Source organism: Mytilus californianus, unplaced genomic scaffold, assembly GCF_021869535.1.
Source record: "Mytilus californianus isolate M0D057914Y unplaced genomic scaffold, xbMytCali1.0.p SCAF_6, whole genome shotgun sequence".
NCBI lineage: Eukaryota > Metazoa > Mollusca > Bivalvia > Mytilida > Mytilidae > Mytilus > Mytilus californianus.
Window position 1 is genome coordinate 75,762,499 of NW_026262712.1, and position 26,157 is coordinate 75,788,655.

General features: G+C 33.0%; 2 protein-coding genes across 2 annotated transcripts; both read left to right on the forward strand.

Annotated features, from left to right (window-relative positions):
• Positions 1 to 230: 230 nt before the first annotated feature.
• LOC127704832 (complement C1q-like protein 3) lies at positions 231 to 1,428 on the forward strand. Its single transcript, XM_052209063.1, has 2 exons — positions 231 to 457; positions 907 to 1,428. The coding sequence occupies exons 1-2, from the start codon at positions 283 to 285 to the stop codon at positions 1,317 to 1,319; spliced, it is 588 nt and encodes a 195-aa protein (XP_052065023.1). The 5' UTR covers positions 231 to 282; the 3' UTR covers positions 1,320 to 1,428.
• A 9,826-nt stretch (positions 1,429 to 11,254) lies between these two features.
• On the forward strand, positions 11,255 to 21,057 carry LOC127704816 (17-beta-hydroxysteroid dehydrogenase type 6-like). The gene is made up of 5 exons (XM_052209040.1): positions 11,255 to 11,312; positions 14,653 to 15,029; positions 15,444 to 15,702; positions 20,202 to 20,365; positions 20,795 to 21,057. Exons 2-5 carry the CDS (start codon positions 14,711 to 14,713, stop codon positions 21,016 to 21,018), a joined length of 966 nt encoding a protein of 321 aa, XP_052065000.1. The 5' UTR covers positions 11,255 to 11,312; positions 14,653 to 14,710; the 3' UTR covers positions 21,019 to 21,057.
• The last annotated feature ends 5,100 nt before the right edge of the window (positions 21,058 to 26,157 follow it).

Genomic DNA, 26,157 nt, shown 5'->3' on the forward strand with positions numbered 1-26,157 from the left:
TAGTTGATTACGATGAAGAACATGATTTTCTATTGACAACTGCTTACACTTTGTGTTTACACATTCTAACAGCTCATGTATATCTACCATCTTTGCTCTGGTTTCTGGACATAATTTACTGTAGTTTACCTTTTAAACTAAATGTTGTGTCTTGACAAATCATCAACGTTTCAATGTCGGAAGGAAGCGGTCTATGAATATACAATATCTACTAACTAATACGCCGCTGAAAATATATTTTATAAACGCAGTTCTACTCAAACTTTTCAATAGCTTATTGAAATGAAGAAAAAGTTATTTTTCCCGATTTTGGGAAATTTTCTTACTGTTTGCGTGTCGTTACAAAGCAATAATATATCGACACAAACTTTGCAAGATGAAAGAATCTCGGTTCTTGAAAGAAGTCTACAAAAATATGACAATATGTTGCATAATCTGTGTGAAGATTATAAAAAAGGTATGTAATTAAGTATTTAGTTTTCTTTAAATAAAAAAAGCTTGTAGATAAATTGTTTGCATTATTAATTCTATCGTGAGTGGAATATATATATATAATAATGAGACAATAAAATATGATTATCAGTGACAAACCGATCGAGAAACATATGATGTGACAGTGCATACACTCTGCATGGTGTAAATGTGTCATCGTCCAAGCAAATGGTGATCATGGTAAATTTCGAAGTTAAATCCCTTTGATGTCACCTTTTTACTGGTGAGAAAATGTTTCCACTTCTTTTCTCTTCTTTTTTTTCTGAATGTTTTGAATTTCTGATAGTCTTGTGTCTCATTTACAGTTGTGTTTCATCATTTTATTGTTCTACTTATTTTATTTTATTTTTATAGGAAAAAAATCAAGAAAGATTAAAATAATCAACCGGTTCATTAAATATAATATTTTTTCAGAGCCAGTGATGTTCTATGCTATAATAAAGAACCGGAGATTCGATCTACAAAAAGATTCCACTGTGGTTTTCGAGGACGTTGTCATTAACAAAGGTCATCATTACAATCAAAACAGTGGAATTTTTGTAGCTCCAAAAAGTGGTATTTACCTTTTCTCCTGGACCGTCTCAACAGAAACAACAGGTTATATAATAGCTGAACTGGTTATAGAGAACAATGTAATATCTTCAACCGGAAATACAGATACAAATGGCGGATATCAATCAGCGTCTATGACAGCTTTGGGTAGAATGGAAAAGAATGACCACGCTTTCATAAGAACGACAAGTTTTGGGACTGCTAACAGTTTTAGAAGTCAAGACAATTACCCACAATCTTCCTTTCTAGGAGTTCTGATCAGTAACGAATTGTAGAGCTTCGTTTTCAACACATTGTTTTTCTAATTACTGATTTGTTATTGTTCATAGTATGATTTACAAATTATTACATCGATATATACGAATGAATTACCCATACGTAAATTTGTAGCATGTTTAAAATATTATATTCAATTTTAACTGTATAATAAACAAACGAAATATTTTCAGCCTCTGATTAAGAACAAATAATATATACAAGTTAAAACATATTACCATGACAAAAGGTAGATTTATAGTTGAGCAAATTTATTACCCCTTTTGAATACTTAAATCATTTCACCTAGTCGGACCTAAATGAGCACGTATTTAAGGAATGTTCTATCAAAGAAGAGGGCCCATAAAGACATAACTCACAAATGTTCAGTAAGACAATCCGTGTGGTGATATTGATATAAAAATAAGAAGATGTGGTATGATTGCCAATGAGAAAACTCTCCACCATAGACCAAATTCCGTAGAAGTTACCAACTATAGGTCACCGTACGGCTTTCAACAACGAGCAAAACTCATACCGCAAAGTAAGCTTTAAAGGCCCGAAAGAAAATGTTAAACAATTCAAACGAAAAAACTAACGGCCTGATTTATGTACAAAAAAATAAGCGAAAAACAAATATGATATACAGCAACAAACGACAACCCCTAAATTACAAGCTACTTATTTGGGACAAGCGCACACAGAATGTTTCGGGGTTAAACATGTTTGCTGGCGCTAAACCCTCCCTTAACTTGGGAAAGTGGTGTCACAGTACAGCATAAGAACAAACTATAAAAACCAGTTGAAAACGGATTAACTCATCAAATCGATACAAAGCACAGAAAAAATAACAAAAACACAAAAGACACAAATCATAGATCTGGGAGTACTCGCACTTTTGTTTTTCTTGTTTCTTGAATCGTAGACCAGCCCAATCAATCATTTGAAATGATTGGATTAATGTAAGAAAATAAGCGTTATGAGTCACAAGACAAAACAAGAACACTCTCGCAAACTTTTACTTCCAGTCTCTTAGTCAGTGTAAATTTTCAAAATACGCGTTTATTCGTCCTTCTATTTTACATTATTCCATTGCATTGTTCTTCTTCTCAATAGAAGAATATACCATTAAAGTAGACGGTTTTAAATCAATGATAAAAAGAACACTACATGACAGATTAGAGAAGACATAAAAATAAAAGACAAAACATATTTAGGTATATACTGTAATGTTCTTTGGGCCGTAAATGGCAATATTAAAGAATGATAAATAGCAAAAATAAAATAAATAGCAAATGTGTTCACTTGTATTCTCATACACGAAAGTAACATTAAGTTTACACAAATCATTTCAGACTGTTATAAAAGGGGAACAGCTCAATTATTAGAATCAAAGTAAATCAAAGTACGTAAAGTACTGATAGAATAATGTTACATATAGTAATAATAAACTATGCTTAAGAATGATGATTTGGGAGAATATTTAAAAAGGTGATCTAGTTTATCACAGGATTCCGTCGTTTGCAGTGTCAGGCGTTAGTTCCCTTTTTTTTTTTAGCTGTACCAATAAAACAAACATCGCGACCAAATCTGATTATATTATAAAACACACATAAATAAACTTATAAGATTTTACAGAAATGCTTTATATTCAAATCGAAATTTAAGTGCAAATTTCTGATTATTAAAGAGTGATTATTTTTAATTCAAAACAATTGACACGAATTTCCAATATAACATACATTCAATTAAAAAACCATATCAATTATTTTAAACTGGATTTATTTATATTTCTTCAACTTTTTTTTCAGAGGAGGTTAAGCAAAAATATTAAAATCCACTTTTTAACTTTTATTCAACATTTCAAATGTCATGCTTCTTACACAATGTCGATTTAGATTACTTTACACAAATTTTTAATTTTTTCAATCAATTGCTTTAAAATATCTCTTTGTCCGTTTTTAAAATATTACAATAAAGCTGCACCATAGAGAGTTCCCGTTGCTCAAATAGTTCAGGTAATGTAAACGAGACGAAATATTTAATAAATGTCGGAGACTAGTATAAATAATGGGGACAGCGAATCATGTTTATCTTTTTCATAGAAAATATTATTTTTAGTTGTTTCCTGCCATCCAGTGGCAAATATCACATGCTTAGTTATAACGATTAACCATTAAGTCAATGCAATGTTGACAGACTCAAAAATGGCCAGCTTACGTAATGTACTAGAAAAAATACATTTAAACTTATACTAGCGTCGCAAAGTCAAAATATTTCGGTCGGACTTTTGACTGATCTTTGACTACATCTGCACTTAAAGCGTGCACTTATAAGCTCCCTGTATCCTTCTCTGAAGAATGAACTTGTCATTGTATAATTAATGATGTTAAATGAAAAATTAGAAAGTTCAAGGTAAGTAAGGGTTAAAGATATCAATTGACGTTCGTCGCGCAATAAGCCGGCCTTCATTACACCAGCTAGTAAACGACCTGGTACCATGCAGATGAAGTATACACTGGTAACAGTCATTACCATTATTGTGATGGCTGCTTCCTGTCGCATTGTCTCCCTTTCTAATTTTTCATTTGTCATCTTGCTCAAAATTATGTTATTTTTTACCAATTCACTTACAAGAAATATGTTCGTCACCAAGGAAAGGAATTCCACAAAACAGTATATAATACGGTACATGCAAGTATTTATCGTAGAACGGGTCATCAAACTTGGTATACACGTGTTTTACAATAACAATTATTACCATCATGACTTGTATGACAACATACAGTTTTCCCGTTAGACTGATGTTCCATGTTTCCTTGAATTTTAAAGGATTTCGTATGGCAAAACTACTTTCCAACCCAATTATCATTGCGCTGATGCAGCTACTTGTTATAAAAATATCTCTGACCAGTGTAGTCAGCCAATAAATGTCCGTGCCCATGAACTTCTGTTATTGCGTACTAGTGATAAACGGAAGAGTAAGTGAATCAGACATTGACATAATCACAATAAGTATGTTAACTGAAGTCCAAAGTTTTCTTTTGAACAATTTAATCAATGTTATCCCATGTTATCCTATGATTCCAAAAAACGATATCATCCAAAACAGTTTGTAGCGACCGTTCGACTCTACCATAGCCTTCTTGGAAATTATCTGTTGAAGTGTTTTCAGTAGCGCAAATATTTCTTGATGAGAAATTGGATTCCATTGTATTCAAACAAATAAAAAACAATAAGTTCGTGTCTGTTTGTTGCAATTTTGACTCTTAGTCAATTTCTTATTAACGAAAGTCAGTAGGTGGTCATATATATCTTTAAACCTTCAATCTGCCGGAAAGAAAATTATTTTATATAAGTCTGCCTAAATTTATGTACATGTATAAGTCAATCAGTTTTATGTTCACGAAATTACTTCTAATTTGTTTTTACAAAGAAAAGAAAAAAAGCTGAGATATTTAATAAATTATTTTTTGAATCTATTATATGTATATCTATTTATTATATTAGTAGCATTGAATTACATTGATTTCCCAGTCAAATAAAAACCGATAATTTCACATGTGAAATAAACGTGGTTATTTCACTCTCTGACGTCATACAACAATAGGCGTTGTCAAGACGTCGATAACGTCGGATCAAAACAAATTGTGAATGCGTAGAAAAAAGATATAGCTCCTTACATTGTCTACATTAATTTCATTAAAAAAAGCCATTTGCCAATGTAATAAAAAGAATAACTTATCAAAGAATTCAAATATCGAAAAATATTCAACTCGTGACCGAACAACACTGATAATTAACTCATGCGCTACGCGCATTCGTGAATTAATGTGTTGTTCGGTCACTCGTTGAATATTTTTCTCTATTTGAATTCTCCGATTAGTTATTCTATAAATCTAAGGGCTGTCTTGCTTTGGTGACCGTTTTATTATATGTATGTTCTTTGAAATTCCATCATCAACTCTTTTCAATTTTCAACTTCGGAAAAAAAGATAGTTATTAGACGTTAGAAGATGAAAGTCTAGAAACAATCTTATACTTTAGATGATCCAATATGCCAATTAGACTTATCTTAACGTTATAATTTATTTTCATTAATGGAAATATAAAAGATTATTTCTAAAATCTAATGACTGCTTGCAATTGCAAGTTTATGATAATTTTCTTTGATTTTATTTTTGCGGTCTTTGAAAGCGTATAAAGATAATTATGTTCAAGACAATATAAGTATTTACCTATAAGGTTCGGGCACTGCATATGTATGTTACGCATGCGCTGAAACTACACGTCTATACTGGTTGGAACCTTTGACATCTAGGTTAGAAATATTTGATTACAACTAATGAACACTGACTACCCACGGAGTATAAACGACAGGATTCAAATTTTCATAGAACATGTCAAATTATCATTTGACTATTAATTTATTACAAATTTTTTTCTCGTTTGACAATACAAATTAAAATTTTGTCATTATATTGCTATTAATCAAACCTATACATGACTTTATATTTACGACATTTATAAAAACAAGTTAAATATATATAGCACGCCTTTTACGAATTAACATATTTAATTCACGAAAAGCGTAGCTTTGACTGATTAAATATGTTAATGAGTAAAGCACGGCTATATATGATTTGTAACATTAATGGGCTATGACACACGTCAAAGGTTAAATGCTGACCAATAAAACTTTACTGTACTTTTCAATATGTCAATCAAATAGTGGCGTGATACTATATCTGATTTCCAGAAAATTAACACATGCAGCTGATGTCAGTTGGATTTGTTTGTCAGATACAGGTACATTTAAATGAATTGTTGCCGTGGGATTCAGGCTCGATAGCCATTTACGTGTTATTGAATTTTTTTTCTCCCCCCAAAAAAGTAGGGTGATGCAAAATTTTATTCGATGTTTATCTGCCCTCCAACTCGAAAATGGCGTGTAGTTTCAAAGGAGTTTTATTGTTGTGATAAGAAGGAAACATTTTCTAATACCAATTATGAAGGTAATACTACTATTGAAACGAAGATTGTATTCTGTCTAGGGACCCTTGACAGGACGTTGTATCTATTAGCCAGCAACCCAACTACGTTAACCGTTCCTTTTGTCTAAATCTAGGGTAGGGTTCGCCTATGCTTTCGCTCTAGGACTTCAATTATAGTTGTGCCCGTCTTCAGAATATTTAAAGTTTTATTAGGTATATCATTTACCGGTTTATGCCACCAGTTTATAAATGGTTCAAGATCTGGAAAAAGATTCATGTTACAATACATTTTGTATTATTCTTTCATTAAGTGGAGGAAATTAAACGACTAAAATTTCAGTGACATTTTTTTTGGAATATTTATGTTGTCACGATAAAAACAAGTATCCACCAATTTATCAATATCGCCTCTTCCTTTATAGACCAGGTTATTCACTTCACCCCACCCCCCCCCCCCCCCCCCCCACCCCACCCCCCCTCCCCCCATTTTTTCTCGATTTGTTTTTGATATATTGCTGTGTATGCATTTTGTTTAAATTTATTAAGACATTTTATGGTCATTGATTTCATAGTTTACTAGGCCAAGGAGGCGGAGCTAGACAGTGAAATAACAACTTTTGAGATGGAAGTTAGAGCACTGGTGTTAGCTCCTCCCATTCAATGCTTTTCCTATGACAAGCGACACACGGCAGAATGCAATAACTAAATAATCATTCAGTTAACGCACTCCTCTAAAAATAACAGAATTTAACTCACTCGAAGATGAAAGGAAAAATTACCATTCATGTTACAATATATAGTTATACCATAAAGAGAGACGTGATAATAACAGCTGGCAACGCATGCACAGTATCGTCGTTCCTTGACGTCAGCACTATTCTTACTTATAGTCAAAAATAAAAATTCAAGTTATATTTAGTTCATCTATTATTACTTCTACTTAAGATCACAGAGGAAAACATAGTAATAACGAATGAGTTCAATGATGATACTGGACACCACAAGTTTCTTACTATGCTGTGTCTGTCTCAATTACACAACGACCCTTACAATGTTGTTTTATATCTGTATGATCTAAATGTTCAACTGTAAATAGTTCTGTTATGTAACTTGTGCTGTCGCACAAGAAACTTGTTAGTACGTTATTGTGACAAAGCTTATTATATTTAACTATTTCAGCAGTGTTTAGAATTCTTTAGATTAGTTCCATTGAAGATTAGTTTTATTTCGTTGACAAAATTTCACTAAATGATAAACACTTGATTAATTTCATGCGTCCGAAGCGCTTTTCTGGATATACCTTCACCAGGAACACTCAAACCCTTACATCTGAAGGCATAAGAAGACCAAAGACACACGAAGAGATAGATGACCAAAGACACATGAAGAGATAGATGACCAAAGACACATGAAGAGATAGATGACCAAAACAACTTTCATTAGACTTTCAAAGAAATGATTAATTTGATTTGAATTGATTTTTGGTGTTTTAACGCCACTTTTAAGCACCGCTTTTGGGCTATTTCGTGGCGGCCAGTTTTAATTGGTGTAGGAAGCCGGAGTGCCCGGAGAAAAACCCCGACCTTCGATAGGAAAACTGACAATCCTAGTCAATTAAGATTGAAGTCGAGTGCACCCGCACGAGCGGGGTTCGAACCCACAACCTCAGTGTTGACTGGCTAGTGGTTACAGTAGTAACTACTTAGACCACTCGGCCACCGAGGCCCCAAGAAATGATTAAAGCTATAAGTTTTTTTTGTGTTATAATCATTAAAATCGTTTTGTAGATAAAGTATACCACCAAAAGATTGCTATTCTTGTGTGGACTAGCTCTGCCTTTTTATAGCAACTTATTTCTTTACTGTTATGAATCGTAGTAATAAGCTTACTTTAATAAACAGACCAAATGAATTATCAATCAATCTATAGTTTTGGTAAAACCTGCAGACAAAAGAGGTCGTAGTCTCTGTTAACAATCTTTATTTTTCTAATATGAGTAAAATATACGAAGTGTACGTCAATGAAACAGCAACCAAACGACAAAATGAACAAAATTAAAATAAAGGTAAACTAGATTGCGCTCTTCAACAAAAGACAGACAGGTGCAGAAATGCTGCATTGCAAATGTACAAAGGAAATTTATTCACCTCTACCTACTCTTACAAAATCACACTTTCGTTTTCTTATGGTAATCTTTATACCATTTAAAAAGATAGACCGAAAGACATGTTCTATGATTTTATTTTTGTGTTTGTTTTCTCGATTGTGATTTAACCTTGTTGTGTATCTCTCAGTTGGAAAGGTACTTGCATGTTTACATTGATGTCTTAGATTTCAATGGAGTAAAATCATTTTCACCAGGGCATATAAAATTCTAAATTTGTCAAATATTTGATGTAATCTAATTAAATTTTCGTTTTGGGGTACGAATAATGAAATTGCCAACAGTTATTTGGACTCTAAGGAGGCGAATTTGTAATGATTACAATTTTAAAGTTGGTGTTCAATCACTGCATCTGGTGTTTTCCGGTATTATATTTCAGTAAGATATATGGTGATGCTGTATACAATCACGAGTATTGTTTGTTTTAAGTTTATGTCTATTTTTTATTACATAATTTAAGTATTGTTTGTAGATGGCTATCGTTAAATATTCAAAAAACGTGTGATGACTCGAAACGATTAGTTTTATTCATTTGTATTTCTCAAATGTGTTAAATTGTACTTGCTTATACATTAAAACGTAATTATTTCCCTTACATTCTCTCTATGATAACGCAATATTGTAATTTATACATGAAAACCTTTTATTTAAGCCCCCCCCCCCCCAAAAAAAAAAATCCAAACAACAAAACAATAAACAACACAAACACGAAAAAAATAACAAAAAAAAACCAAACAAACAACAGAGAAATAATCAAACAATAAAAAATAAAGTTTAATAGAAGAAAAGTAAAATCTACAATTTATGTAGATTGGTTAACTCAAGTTACACTGACAGTGTTTTTTCTTGAAATTATGTGAATACCTTAGAGGGACTATCAAAGATTTGTCATCAATAAACAAATTTCTAATAAATATAACAAAAAAAATATCTAATAGGACTTCCTGACTTTGGACAGGAACATGAATATGTACATGCAGTGGCGGGCTAAAACTATTTTTTATAGACCTCTATTTTTTTTGAAAAACAAAAGGTATATAGAAGAACGAACAATAAAAATCTGATACGGAAATTCACATAACTATATAATACCGGTATAGTTGATGAAACAAAATAAAAATTAAACTCACACAGGCAATATCAAAACAGTAATACACAGAAATTCATAATTTAAAGTTTGAATCCAGGGTGTAGTTAAATGGAATATATTTTTTTATATGTAAGAGCATTAAAGACTAGCCATTTAAAAGGCAAATCTCAAGACAAAATTGAAAAGTTTATACACGTATATAGACGCAAGTGATAAAAGCATTTCGCTATTTAGTCACATATAAATTCAAATATTGACCGAGGAACTGTGTAGAAATATTACGATGAACTTTATTAAAAAAACATGCATTTGCGCAACAAATGCGCCCTTTTGTGTCACAACTCATTTGAACCAATAATGCATCTGCGCAACTGATTTAAAAAGGCTTATTATCATATACTTAAAAAAATATAAGACTGTGCCAACTCTTGGATAAAACTTTAATTTTATCACAGGATTTCACACCCTACTTTTATCAAGGCAACGGACCGGCAGTTATCAATTGTGGAGTTAAATATATCATATAGCACATTTTAAAAGTGATTAAACAGCAGATAAAAAGAAAAGGCTTTATACAATCAGACGACACAATTAGGCTAAAAGGCTAAGCAAATGCTCACTTTTTTTTTTAATTATGTCTGCTTCTTACGACGCATTGCATTTTTATTGAGGGATTTGATGTAGATAGTGTATAGTAAAGGGCAAAGTTGACCTTAGATGGATTTGACTCTTATTTTTAGGTCCTGTTTGGCCATACAGCTCTTCAACTGTTTCGGTTCTTTTACATCGTTCGGCTTTGAGCGTTCCTGACGAAGGTTAATTCAGAAAAGCGCTTCGGACGCATGGAATTTATAAAATGTTGCTTTCATTTTCTACATCATAACAGAGAAGTTTTGAGTCCGTGGAAAATTAAGAAGTGCATTGTCACTTTCAATCTCACTATAAATACAACGATGTCATCATCAATCGTCAAGTAAAATTTAGCACAAACTTACGAATTACCGTTTGAAAATAAAATGTGGCGCAAAAGCACTTCAGCACATCATAAAATAATTAATGAAGTTGTCTTAACGACATAACTGTTATGGTAGTTAGGAAATTTCATTTTTAATACATTGGTAAGTAGTATAATTTTATTTAAACATCCTCTAATAAAATTAAAGAAACCCAAAACCCCTTCAAACTACAACCCCCCCCCCCCCCAAAAAAAAAAAAAAAAAAAGGCAAACAAAACAAAGTGATGAAAGCGGCGTTAACCACCAATCAATCAATCAATCAATCATACATCTCCGTTTTTTATATTAGACACCCTGGACCTAGTTGTACGAAAAACTGACATTATCTTGAGACAGATATGTATACCACTGTAACATATATATGTAACTGTTGATAATGAATTTAGGTCATTGACTAACGATACACATACATACTTACTGTTATTATGTTACGATAAGGGTAACTAAATATACAAATCAAAACGCGTGGTCTTGTATCCTGCATAGTAAGGGGCTATACAATCATGTGAAAGTGTCCTTTCCTCTCGTGATGAATGAATACATGACTATATAACATGAAAAAGCAATTTCATAAAATTATTATACAGATTCAGTCATGCGGAATTTAAAAGCAAGTACACATGTTTTTTAGTCAAACATTTATTTCCGTCAACTATCACACATGTTTTACACATTATATTACCCACTTTTATTTACCCAGGTTGTGTTTATAATTTACACTTTACGACAAATATAAATGTGCATTACAGGTAAGTGACAATTTTTGTGTCACAAATTGAGTCACAAATAAGCATTGAGAAACATGTATTTCATAATTAAAAGGGAAATGCTTTTACCAACATCACTCATTCGACCTGGTTGTTTGAAGACCTGAATATCGGACCAGATCCACCGAGGTGGGGGTGGGGGTGTAGGGTCATCAACTTACGAATTTGGGTACAGACGTCCGGCTACTGTGTGAAAAACACCCCCATTCGTATATTGATTTATGCGAAAATTCCTACCCATTAATGTATTTCATAAAAAAATCACAACCCATCTATATATATCTCCCTGCTATCATGACATAACATTTCAATGAGACAGACATCTTAACAGAATGTGAACATGTATGACCCATTGACATATACATTTCTACCGATTGATATGTGACCTCTGTGAAATTGCACCCCATTGATATATTTTACATTCATAAAAAGTGACCCATAACCAGCGGCACGTCTATGTATAACTTTATATAGGAAGAGACCCCTGTGAGTAGATCCTTATAATAACCGTGGTTGTCGAAATGTTTGTATTGTTTTTGCACGCTTCAGTGTGATTGTCGGGCTAAATTATCACAGTTAATGTTTGATTTCTTTGCCAGATTTATTTTATTGATATTACTCCATGGCTGTGTTCTTCAATAAACATTTGTGGCGTGAGCGTTACTTTGCAAAGAATTCCGCTCAACCGGTACTAGGGGCTGTCTTAAATTGCAGTGAGGTGAGAGGTTTTGCTCCGTGTTGTAGGCATCACTGTGACTTTTGAGTGAAGAACAGCAAACAAAAAGCGCTGTTCCTTTGCTTTTTTTGGTTTTTGCTGTGCATGTCCTGATTTAGTGTAATGGATAGCTATCCCATATCTTTTTATTTCACGACATTAATTAAACATAATCTGGCAATGCTTGATTGTTGCTTGCTTACATGCAGTAGCAATTGATTCTTGCTTACTAGAACGAGAAAATACAAAGTGTTTAATTGTAGGTAAAATGCGGGAAATTTGTGACTTTCATTAATAAGAATATTTTGGATAGGGCTAACATTTGGCATAGACAAAAGCCACCAACGGACCCCGCAGCGACTTGTTTTTGATGTTCAGACATTGTGGCATTCACCCTTTACTAGGTATCGGATTGAAGGTCCCCATTCCAACCGGTCTCTCCTAAATGTGTAATTACACCTCCCGGGCAACCAAACGGACGACCAACTTGCCAAATTTGACAAGGGTTTTACTGTCGGACGGCTGAAGTCAAGGAATGTAGCCAGGCTCTAAATTTGATGAATAAAAATTAAGTGTATCAAATAAATAAATGTATATATATATATATATATATATACATATATAATGACTGAATAATAGCCAACGATAAATCTTACGGGGCGATGGATCATATAAGTACGATACAGTACACTACAAAATATAATATATAACCAGTCTAAAAGGGTGCAACATCACCTAAAAATGACAATAAACGAACAAATGTAACTATAAATATTTCGGATAACAGATATCCTTCAGTAGTATGAGCACGATGTAAAATGAATCAGATCAATCTATTCTGATTATTAAACTATAGCAATCTTGAATTCTATACAATAAAAGAAGTGAAACAGTTTCACCCGAACATCATACGTAGAGACGCTAATAAACTTTTAAAATTTCCAAAAAACGACTCAAAGACATGCCTAAAATGAAAATAGTAATTAGAGATATGAACTGGCACAACTCTAAAATTCCAAAATGACGTCAGTTAAGATGTTACAACAACTGCGTGTAAATACATTCCCCCCAAAAAACAGCACTGATCGATATAAGCTGGTAAAATATGTCAAACAGAGGCTTTTATCATCCCAAATAAATAGCAGTTTTATAATGAAAAGAAAAAATAAGAGTAAATTTGGGATAAGGTTAAAAAATTGGACGTGGATGCGTACTTGTACATCCCTACCAAATGAAAAGAACCCTGGTATTTTAACTAGTAAAATTCAAAAAATTCCAAAAGAATCCTTAAAACTGTAAGGGTCAAGTAAAGAAGCCGGAGTAACTGGAAACAAATGATGTCAGGAAAATGAGTGATGGTAGGGAAAATGAGTGACTCATTCTATGTTTTTTCATTAATGCCCTCTGGGGAAACTGTCCTTAGCTTTCTTATCCAAAACCTTTCCCGAGCAAGTCTTTCGGCCCGTGACCAACCCTCGTTGTGGTCTATGATTGTGATTGTAAGGTTTTTGAGATCAGCTAATTTTGATATATATATATATATATATTAGAGGAAAGTTAATGAAGGTTCAACGATTGTAATCAACATTTTTGATTTACCTTTAAAACTAGATAAGGCACCGGTTCTTTACAGTAACAGTATAATTCTTAAATTTACATGTTGTTATTCATTTTCTGTTAAAATTATGCGTTTCTTAGACATATATCTAAAGGAAAAGAACTTAGAAAAAGTCGAAAATCATGTCATAGTCACCTTTTTGCTTGATGTCTCTAACAATGTGTGCCGGGTAGAAATGCGTCTCAAAACAGGAACAATCAATTTCTTCCTTGTTTTTGAAGACTTGCATCAGGCTTCCATATTTTTAAACTCGTATTTGTCACTTTCTTGCCTGTAGATAACTTTGTTTTTGATAAAGCTGTGATTTTTAAAATTCTTTAAAGTTTTCCTTATTTTTCTTTGATTTCAAAAAAAGGTTTGTCAAAATGTTGAACTAATAATTTTTTCTTTTGATGAACAGGATATGATAGCCATTTTACTCGACATTTGAATCATTTACGCCTGTAATGGTATTCTTTTGCTGTAAATTACAATGTCACTTGTCAAAATCGTACCTTTTAAAAGAGTATCTTTTGCAAAATAACAATCCTTACAAAAAAAAAAGTTTTGCAAAATCTAAGCATGTTACAAAATCAATAAAATGTTAATGCGATCGCAACATGTCGACTCTGGAAAATGCAAATTGTGTGGACACTTTGTTTAAGATACCCTGAACAATCAACTAAGTCTGTGCACAGAACTTCAAACACAGAGACTCTTACTATATAATAGATTAACAGAATTGACTAGTGAGCATTTCAGGTTTTCTGTTTGGCAATCAGGAAGATCTCTGGGACATTTTAACACCAGAGCATTGTTTGGAAGTCCTTAACGAAGGATGTTCCTTTCTAAAATACTGAAGAATGTAAATATTTTTCCATTTAAAATATTAAGTGACATTTCTAATTTTATGATTTCAAAATTTTATAATTGTAAGTAATATATGCATGTTGTCTTTTGTCAATCTCCAATAGAAGGAAATAAAGTATGATGATAAATTATAATTTCAGGTCAGTTCCTTTACTTGCAACTTATGCATTTTTGACAACACAGTATTTTCCTGTAGCTATGTGGTTTTTAGTAATCACGTCATTTATAGCTCTGTTGTTTACATGGAAATGGCTCCGCAATCGTCAAACAGTAGGAAACTATAGACATCGTTATGTTATGATAACGGGGTGTGATTCTGGATTTGGAAATTTATTAGCGAAAAGATTAGATGATTTGGGTTTCCATGTGTTCGCTGGTTGTTTTACACAACAAGGAATAGACATGCTTAATAAAGAAACTTCAGATACAGTTCAAGCAATTCAGTTAGACGTCTCCAAAACAGAAAGTATAAACAGTGCACTAGTGAATGTTATAGCATCATTACCAAAAGATACAGGTGAATAATATTATACTTCATTTGTTAGTATTAGATCTTTAGATAAAATTATGACAAAGCATTTCTTCATATGAAACTGAAAACGAATGCTTCTGTTAGTTAACAGGATAGTTTTCTTTTAATGATCATGTTTTTTTAACTTTTTTGATTCAAGCGATTTTGTAAAACTAAACGCACGTTTGTCGTGCAACATTTTAATCCCACGTATCTTTGATAATATAAATTAGAAGATGTGGTATAAGTGCAAATGAGACGACTCTCCATCTAATGATAAGTTTATCTCCCACAATACTTTATTATACAGATGTAGTCAATACCAATGTCTAAGGACACCAACTAAATACTTTATTTTTAAAGTGTACGGTTTAATGTATTAAACAAAACCATATATGCTCATTTTTGTTTATGTTACAGGAATGTGGGGATTGGTGAACAATGCTGGGATAGTTGGGTCACCGGCACCAGTAGAATGGTTGTCAAGGGAGGACTATCAGGAAACGTTAGCAGTAAATACGTTCGGAATGATTGAGATGTGTCGAGTTTTTCTCCCACTACTTCTGAAAGCTAACGGTCGTATTATTAATATGTCAAGCATAGTGGGGAGAATAGCTATGGCCCCGGCACCTTATACGATTTCAAAATATGCTGTCGAAGGATATTCAGATGTGTTAAGGTAGGCTAAGTAACATATGTCATAAGTAGCTATCTCTAACTATTTACGCAAAAATATTGAAATGCATTAATCTTTTCACTGTTTATAAAGTTAAAATAAGAACTTGATCTTCTTTTATGATTATTACTCTTTCGGAAACACAATTTGGAAGAGAATTTCTCAATTTGATGGACTTGGAATCAATAGTTTTGAAGACCGCAAATTAATTTTTAACCAGCAAAACAACATCTATACCGTTGTTACATATAACTAATGCACGAATCTGGATGTTTCATTTACAAGAATTGTTTGTCAATGTGAGACCAATCAACGTGGATCCGGTGCAGCTCAATATTTCTGTCCTGATAAAACATATCATGTCTTCTCGGTGTCAGTCCAAACGATCTGCCCGCCATTCTGGTCTTTTTTATTTTAAATTTACTTATTGGAATATTTATAAATTGTTTTTGTATTGAATGAACACCAAGGGCTGAGTGGGGTATATAGATATTGTCAGCCCTTGACTTCTGCCTCACCTCTGTCAGTTAAACCCATGCTTGAGGGGTGTCCCTTTGGCTTTACAGGACATATAAATACACAGCCCCGTCCGGTCGGAAAGAGAAATGGTAGGAATATGGCGCGTAGGGAGACAGCCACAATCTTAACATACAGGAACCCTTATAACAATTCTAAAGGGTCAAATTAGGCCTTTTGCAGGACGTCTAACATGCCCTCTTTTTCCAATTGAAATAGAAAATTCTGCCTTTTATGCTTATCATCCTGCAGAAAGGAGGCGGAAGATCCCAAAAGGATGTTCGAACTCTTTTTTTTTAAGTTAACGACAAACTGACAATGTAATAGCAAAAGAACAAAAAAAAAAAAAAGACGAAAAAACGACAACAATTTATATATCAAAACATACACAACACAAAACGAAAGACTGAGGATCACGATCCTTATCGAAAATCGGGATGGTATCAGGTTCACCGGAAGGCTAAGCAGATCCTGTCAACATGTGGTTCCCGTCGTGTTGCTCATATAAGTACAAATTATGTGCTTAGTCTCATTCGGTTATATCACATTCTAAGAAAAGGACGGGATTGTAGTTACGACAATTGGAAGATATCCGTTGCATCTGTGAAACTGATATTCCATGAAGGTCAACCAACTTGTGTTGAAGGCCTGGCTGTGACTTTGAGATGAAGAACAGTAATAAAAGCACCGTTCCTTTACTTTTTGAGTTTTTTTGCAGTGCATGCACTGGTTTTGTGTCATGGATGGATACCCCATATCCTTTCTTTTCTATTTTGATGGCGTCCGTAAAGATGACTTTAAATTTACTACTTGGAATCCTTGGTTTAATAATTTCGTTGTTAGCAGCAACTCTATATCAAGAAAATCATGATAAGAAACGTAAGCTCTGGAATATCGTATCAACAAGGAGATATATAATCCATATACATGGCGCTACAGGAATGTTTCTAAATAGAAATGGAAAGTTCACAATTGGGGAAACTGAAATAATCTCTTTTGTGCAAATCTATTGGATTAATGTGGATTTGTTATCGACCTGAATATTCATGAAATAATTATAAAATTGCAAGTGTAAATGCTAGTACCTGCTTTGCAATGCCAGTTTTGCATTTAAATCATCCACTATTCAGTCGCATCGGTCTTTGAACGGCACTGAAGCCTTGATTCCAAATCAGAAAATCATCTGCCTCACTAGAAAACGTTGTCAAACTACTCCACAGCACAAAGTTTTCCAATGATTCAAAATTTAGCTTACCTCAACTGAAGATAGAGTTCACATCTTGCAGCAAGATCGAGGCAGTGCTTTTGACATTCATGAGTAAAAAGTAAAATAACAAAAATACTCCAAGTAAAATTCAAAACGGAAAGTCACTTAACAAATGGCAAAATCAAAAGCTCTAACACATCAAAGGAATGGAAAACAACTGTAATAATCCTGACTTTGAACAGGTATTTCCGTATGTAGAATATGGTTGATTAAACCTGGTTTTATAGCTAGCTAAACCGCTCACTTGTATGACAGTCGCGTAAAATTCCATTATATTGACAACAATGTGTGAGCAAAACAAAACATACATAATAGGTAAAAATGTTAAAAAAAAAGTGGGTACAGCAGTCAACATTGTGTTATTATCGTAATCACTATAAAAACAAACAACAATGTCAACAAAGCAAAACAAAATGGCATGTAGACACTCTATAGACAAAGCTCATAAGCAAAAATGAAAGACAAGAATACAAAATTTACCATAGCACAACAACACAATGGTGGGATGCATAAGTACCGAACCACGACAAAAGGATATTAACAAAAACGAACTTTGATTTCTAAAACAAAATGGCTTTAAGTTGTCCGACCTTATATTATTTCAGTTACATGATTCTTCCGGTAATTTCTTTTTACAGAAAGACTAACCATCTTAGGTTGGTAATGCAGGTCAGTGAACCTGTACATGAAAGCCTAGAAACGCTAGCAATTATATATTTTTATTATATAGGTGATGGTGATTTATTTCCCGTTGTGATAAATTCCGATTATCTCAGATCTGAAATAAGTCGTTTATTTTCACTCTCGAAACTTTCCCTGCCTTTTGTCGCACCCTCACTTGAAACTTCTAGCTGACACTTAAAAGTAATTGATAAAGTGTGTCAACAATTAATAGTCCGGTGCCTTTTAAACAACAATTTGATTCACAATAAATGCAAATTTTGCATCAATCGTTTAAAAGTGACAATCTTGTTACCAAACGCCGCTAACGATTTCACTCGTGCACTCGTTTAATCCATGCGTCGTTCGGTCACGCGTGTGCTTATTTTTGATATTCAAATACGTCGATTAGTTATATTGTAAGTAATCCTTCTTTTCGTACGGTAGAGCGTATGTCTTCCGCCATTTTTATAGTAAAAAAAAAAAAAAAAAAAAAAAAAAACATACATTGTATGTTTACATCTTTAATTAAATGTGCAAAATTAGTTAGATGAATGCAGTTAGTTTATGATTGATTGATTGATTGATTGATTGTTGGTTGCTTAACGTCCAGAATTTATGATTGACGTTACATTTAGATAACGAAAATCGTGTGTTAAACTTGTTTTTTTTTTAATTAAAAATTCATTAATGTTAAGCTTAGCAAAATAAATGGAGACAACTCAGATAATCTGACTTTTAAAAAGGAATATAGAGTAAATATACCGATGTTTTGTAAAAAGAAAACGAGGCCCGTTACCACATTTTCCCCTTTTTTCTGAAAGCACATTATAAGACCTATAAAAGAAAGGCGAAAGATACCAAAGGGACATTCAAACTCATGAGTCGAAAATAAACTGACAACGCCATGGCTAAAAGAGAAAAAAAACCATCAGACAAACAACAGTACACAAAACACAACATAGAAAACTAAGGACTGAGCAACACGAACCCCATAAGAAACTAGGGGGTGATCTCATGTGCTCCGGAAGGGTAAGCAGATCCTTCTTCATATGTGGCACCCGTCGTGTTGCTCATGTTAGTAGAAATCCGGTGAAAAGTATAATTCGGTAAGTCACATTTGGGGAAAAGGGGACGGGATTGTAGTTACGACAAATCGAACATATTCGTCATCATCTGTGAAACAGATATTCCATAACGGTCAACCAACTCGTGATGGCGTCCGTAAAATTTACGAAAGGATGATTTCGACTTCACCACTTGGAACTCTTGGTTTAATAGCAGCAACCCTTTATCAAGGAAATCATAGGAAATACAAGAAAATATCGTATCAACTGGGAGATAAATACTCCGTAATCAGGTGCTGCAGGAATGTTGCTACATAGAAATGGAAAGTTCTCAATTGGGAAGCTGAAATCATTTCTTTTTGTCGTAAAGTTTTGTTTTCAACCGACTCTCATTGTTAATTTCTAGATGTTAGTCAAGATGTGAGACAGACTTAACCTATCTGTTTTATCCTTTATCTCAAGTTAGATGGGATAGATGCGTTCAACATGGACACCAAATTTTGAATTATTTAGTGAGAGATCATCATCTATATAGCGGAAAGTGAAGTTAAAGGATACTGCTAACTTCTTTTCTTTCTTCTTAAAAAGTTTCTGTTTGACGTCAGCCTCATATGAATAAAGGAACAAGTCGGCAAGAAATGGGGCACAGTTGGTTCCCATTGGAATGCCGATTGTTTGTTAATAAGCACGCCTCCAAACGTAACAAATATGTTGTCAATCAATCTTCTCATTTTATTTCACACATTTTAATTGTTAATCTTTTTTTTTATTCACACAAAATTGATATTTCAAGCTATAATATGGCAATTTTGCAAAACCTTCAGCTTGAAAAAGAGCTCCGTGGCCAATACTTTTTATTACATTCTTGAAAAAGCATGATATAAACTAAATTTGCAAAAGTATTGAAAAATTCTATCGTTTTCAATTAAGACTATTTAAATGAAATTCGTAAACTATGGTTATAATTGAATATTTGGATAATTCTATTATAGGCGTGAACTTTATCGAAGAGGAGTAACGGTGCATATTATAGAACCCGGATACTTTAGAACAAATATAGCAGATCCTGATACAATTTGTAATGCATTAACAAACAAGTTTAACAGTTTATCAACACACATGCAGATATATTACGGAAAGGAGTATGTTGAAAAAGGCAAGTAACTTATTTTTCTAAATAATCTTCTTTTAGTAAATTTTTGATCTGAATATTTTGTAAAATATTATGATGTATGAGCTTAACCGACAAATATTTCTTTACTACATTACACAAACATGCGTAAACAATGAACTCTATCATCATACGGCCATCCATCCATTAATAATAGCGTGAATGTTAACAGTATTCAAATGATTTGTATATCCCAATATATTATCAGCTTCATACCATTTAGCATCTGCAAATAAGAGCTAAGTCTTTGTGGGTAAATATGAAATAGTATGATTGCATAATTTGACAGTTGTAATCTCATAGGCGGCAGAACAGTAAGAACAAGGAGAACAAGGCGTTGTTTTTACCCTGTCCTCCCTAACCCTCAATTTTTTTTTAAAGCCAGACTAAAATTATTTTTTCGTTTCTTTTCAGCAAAGAAGCGTATTAGGACAGGAATTAATTATGTAGGGTCACCAAGAGTTCACCTTGTTTACGAAGCGTATATTCATGCGCTAACAGCAAAACATCCACATCATCGCTATCTAGTTGGAAATGATGCAAAACTACTTTTTCGGATTCTTTGGAATTTACCAGAATGGATGAGTGATTATGTACTAGGTCAAGGTAGACCAATACCTGCAGCTGTACAAACTTAGTGTATATTATTAGTTGAAGTAAAATAATTGCTAATTTTGCATCATATATTTCACAATTTGATAAATATAGGCATTGTTTGAATTATACAGGTTGTTTCTTCTTACAATCATAAACTTTATTTGCGTGTATTGGCAAATGCTTTTTGTATGCAATTTTGAATGGATCAGAAATACATTCTATTATCATGTGACGTCACGAATATATACACTAGGTCCTTTGTTATATGCCAAAACACATCTAATATTATTCTAAATTTCTGCGAGTCAGTTAATAAATATTTATTTTAAAATTGTAAAAACCGTTCCCAATAAGAGACCGCTGATCAAAAGTATTAAACATGCAAGTTGATGCATTATAATGTGATCTGTAAGACTCTATGTCACTTTCCCTTATATCTGTTCACTTCAAGGTCGTTCCCTAACCTGTTCTCCATGGGTCGCTAGTATAAACATACAACTTTCAGGATGTCTGCTGTGAGTACACTAGTCGTTGTCACATATGAAAAGAATGTAGAACAAGGACTGAGTTTTACTGTGCGTATTGCTCTATGTTTGTTTTTTCTACATTGACTAGAGGTATAGGGGGAGGGTTGAGATCTCACTAAACACGTTTAACCCCGCCGCACCTTTGCGCCTGCCCCAAGTCAGGAGCCTCTGGACTTTGTTAGTCTTGTATAATTTTTAATTTTAGTTCATTTATATGTTTTGGAGTTAAGTATGACGTCTATTTTCACTGAACTAGTACTCATTTTTGTTTAGGGGCCAGCTGAAGCCCGCCTCCGGGTGCGGGATTTTCTCGCTGTGTTGAAGACCCATTGGTGGCCTTTGGCTGTTTTCTGCTGTTTGGTCGGGTTGTTGTCTCTTTGACACATTCCCCATTTCCATTCTCAATTTTATGTATAAGGTATATGAGGATTTCGATCATGAAAATATTATGAATCATTTATATTCCAATTTCCTAACTGATAACCTCCTATTAGATAATAATAAATCCCTCGAACATGTTATTATTATCAACCTATATTTTTTTCTCGACAGTCCCGGCAACGACGAAATATGGAAACATGACAAATGTATCAACACCTTCCTGAATTTGCCATTTCAGAATCTAATGCATTGTGGAGAATGAAAATTAAATAGTCTTAATACGCAACAAAAATAATTCAGTCTTAAATAGGAAATATTTATCGCCACACATATGACTATATCATGAGAGTGAATGTCCACTTCACCTCAACGTAGAATAACAAGTGTAAGTACCGCCTCGATATATTTTTCAGCATAAAACTTCACCAGAAACTCTCAACACCTTATACATTGGAAGACAAATACATATTTTAGAGCAAATCCAAATATGTCAAAATGTTCCAAATGCGTCATAAATTGATAAGCGTGTGTTTAAACGAACGCATTTGTAGCATCATAAATTAAGGCGGCATTAGTTTATGTATGTTCAAATCTTTGAAATATATTTAAACGAGCCAAATCAAAATAACACACAACAAACTGATGAAATTGCAAGAACACCAAAGGAGCGAGAACGGGTGTGACGATAGGGTAAGTAACTCCTGTTATGTATAGAATCACCTGCCATACGATATAACACTCAGTCAAAATGCCACAATCGAGGATAATTGAATTGCAGATCAGACGATTATACTAGTATCTAAAGATCTAAGACCAGTAATACATATCATTGGTGAGTTGAGGCACCGACACATCGTATCGGTCAACCAATTTGGGATGGTAACCGTAAAACTTCTGTAGTGTCGATTTCAGTCGTTCTTCCTCATAAATCTGTTTAAGCAGTTTTTGTGTAAGGATCACACCATTGATAGTCAAGTCCGTATAATGTGATCACCCAGTGGCGTAAAGTATTAAACGAGATATATAAACGCATTATGATACATCTGCTGAGAAATGGGAAGTTGACAATTGGTAGAATAAAAACATCACGTTTCTCGTAGATTCGACGTAAATTATATACTACCAATGGCCATTTCAAGAATATGACATGCGCATTAAAAGTAAAAATGGAACTGGAAAAAAATGACAAAATGTAATTTCAATTAAGCTTAGGGGAATCGCAACGTTAGTTTAGATGTAATAACATAAAATTTGAATTTAAAATCTGAATGGGCATTCTATGTCATTTGGTATCTTGTTGAGAGTTTGAATGTCCGTTTCATCTTCTTATTATTATATGTCTATAGAAAATACATTACAAAGATAAAAGGAATCACAAGAAAAAAGAATTGTTCGATCAAAGAAAGAGTATCTAAGAGTTATTGGGAGGAAGTATTTAGTAAAGTTCTGTTGCAATCGCACGAGGTCTAGAATAACAACTGTTATAGTTTCGGGACAATTTAAAGCTTGTCATCTTGTTTAAACTCCTGTCTATTGATGGAGCCTGTATATGACCCTCTACATGTCTGTTGAATATTTCTTATCGTTGGGTTGTTGTGTATTGACGTATATATCCTTTATTTGTGTAAGATGGTCAATATCGTCATTTCTCTATTGTGTTCCCCGAATATTAAACAAGCCCAACCAGAGAAATTGTTTGTGTACGGTACAGTAAAAATAGTTCGTCTTCGTACACTAAATATTATTTGAAAACATAACGCAGAGGATTTCATCAAATTTGTAAAAAAAAATATTTCCAAGTGAACCTAAAGTACTAGTAATATCATGTATTTGAATTTTGGTCCCTTTTGGGCCTCCTTATATCTTAAAAAAACAGCAGAACAAATATATATAAAATAATCCAAAACCTTTTTGCAGAGGAAAGTCAAGAAAATAAAACCGCATAAAACATCGTCTTTTGTCACCTTTGCTCTTGGATATAGGAATTCAAACCATTTAGTGCTTTTTTATACGGATCTAAAGGAAAACAAAACCAATCATTCTTAACTGTATTATAAAATGAAAACAATACGGTATAAATTTCATGCCTCCAAATCGCTTTTCTGGATTTACCTTCACCAGGAACGCTCAAAGCCGAATATTTGAAAGCCAATGATGTATAAGAACAGAAACAGTTGAAGATATATTAATTATATAATTTTGACTTGTTGTATTCGTAAACGTTTCCGTCAAAAGAACCCAAAGAAAAAACAGCACAAATCCTAGTCAATTTATTGTGTGAGACTTTTATTCAACAATTCAAAATTAATATCATACGAAAGATATTTGTTTCCTGCAAGGAGAATGATTATGATTATTAATACGAATTTTGGGTTGGGTTGTTGTCTAATTGACGTTAAACCCATATCTCCTTTAATTCATTTTAACATGGTCAATATCACCATTTCTTTATTGTGTGCCACGAATATTAAACAAGCCCAATCAGGGAAAATACGGTACGCTACAGTAAAAATAGTTACGTCTTCGTAGACATAATAAGAATCTAAAACCTTAAAGTTAATTCACGTTAATTTCTATAATCACATAACATAAATAAAACCTAATGCTATTTTTTATTTATTTAACGAAGCTAAATGCTATTAGAGGGAAAAAGTAAGCAATCCTCTACATTAACATACATATTTTCAAGCAGTAAATATTAAGACAAATGATAAATGATCACTACATATACAGACCAGACAATATAATACAAGACAAAAAAGAAAACTTTCACAAATCTTGACATCCTGTCTCCCAATCAAAATAAATATTCAAAATTCTTCTTTATTTCTTTTTTTTTGTTGAGCTTATAATTATGATCAAAACCTTCCAAAGAGGTGTTCATATTGTACCTTTCCGCAACAGTAACATATAGCATGTAAACAAAGGTTGAAGACAAAAATAAACACAAGACGAAAATATGCAATAACAAAATGTATATTGCAATAATAAGCTAATGCTTTTGAATAAGAAAAGTGAGATAATTTTGAAGTATATTAATAAACGTTATCTTCCAATTTTCAAGTTGCGTCAGGTGCAGTTTCAGTCATTGGTTCTTTCAGATATTTTTTTCAATCTACGCACTTAAAAAACACAACCAAATATGATTTTAAATCAAAATGCAGAGAAATTCAGAAGATTTATCAACAGAAATATTGCTGATTGAACCTAAAATAAAATTATGAATTCGTATTTTGATCCTTTTTGGCCTTTTAGCCTCCTTATATCGTAAGGGTAAAAAGCATATAACTATGTCTTTTATCCCTTTTATCTCTTACATATCGGATTTCAAACCAATTAGTTTTGTTTTAGATCTAAATGAAAACAAAACCGACCATTCTCAACTGGAGTAATCTTAAAATTTAGTTTTTCTTCTGTAACGTTTCTTTAAAGCAACCCTAGTCAGGTTATATTTTGAGACTTTTATACGACAATCCAAAATTAAATTCATACTAAAGATATTTGCTTCTTGCCAAGAGAACGGCTATGATAACATATTTAAAATTTTTAAATGATCCAATTGATTACTATATACGCATATCCGTTTCCGTCTTCGGAAAATATAATGCTAAGACTTGAATCTTAGGGTGTTTCCGATTCTTACAAAGTACAAGTAATGAATAGAAATATTCAATTCCAAAATTGAGGAGAAAATTATTAAAAAAGATGTTAGATGATCAGGGTTTTCCTGTTCACAGATAAGATTGGTTCATTGTCTGCTTAACGTCCAATGGCAAAACTTTTATGTATATTCATGAATATAAACAGATATGTGAAGAATATTGACAGAAGGAAACAATAAAGATCTGTCAGTTTACGTTTCGTTCTCACCAACATTCATTTCAAAACTTGAACTTCAAGCTTACATTTTATTTCACCCAGTCAGAATTTGGTTACTTCGGTTGGCATTGCAGCTGTCTTTTATTTATATCTACAGCCAAAGAATGAAATGATAATCTTTCTATACCCATCTCTGAAGAATGAACTTGTCATTGTATAGATAACTGTGTTCACAGAAAAATTAGAAAGTTCAAGGTATGTAAGGATTGAATATACCAATGTACGTTCATCGTGAAAAAGCCTGACATCATTATACCAGCTAATAGACGACCTGGTACCATGCAGATGAAGTATACACTTGTAACAGTCATTACCATTTTTGTGATGGCTGCTTCCTGTCTCATTCTCTCCCGTTCTGAATTAGCACTTGTCATATCGGTCACAAGTCTGTTA

Excerpts from the sequence above, each read along its gene's own strand:
- LOC127704832 (XM_052209063.1), top strand. The coding sequence starts at position 283 with ATGAAGAAAAAGTTATTTTTCCCGATTTTGGGAAATTTTCTTACTGTT. Across the intron at positions 458-906 it reads GTGTGAAGATTATAAAAAAG|AGCCAGTGATGTTCTATGCT; the intron begins GTATGTAATTAA and ends ATATTTTTTCAG.
- LOC127704816 (XM_052209040.1), top strand. The coding sequence starts at position 14,711 with ATGTGGTTTTTAGTAATCACGTCATTTATAGCTCTGTTGTTTACATGG. Across the intron at positions 15,030-15,443 it reads ATCATTACCAAAAGATACAG|GAATGTGGGGATTGGTGAAC; the intron begins GTGAATAATATT and ends TTTATGTTACAG. Across the intron at positions 20,366-20,794 it reads AAAGGAGTATGTTGAAAAAG|CAAAGAAGCGTATTAGGACA; the intron begins GCAAGTAACTTA and ends GTTTCTTTTCAG.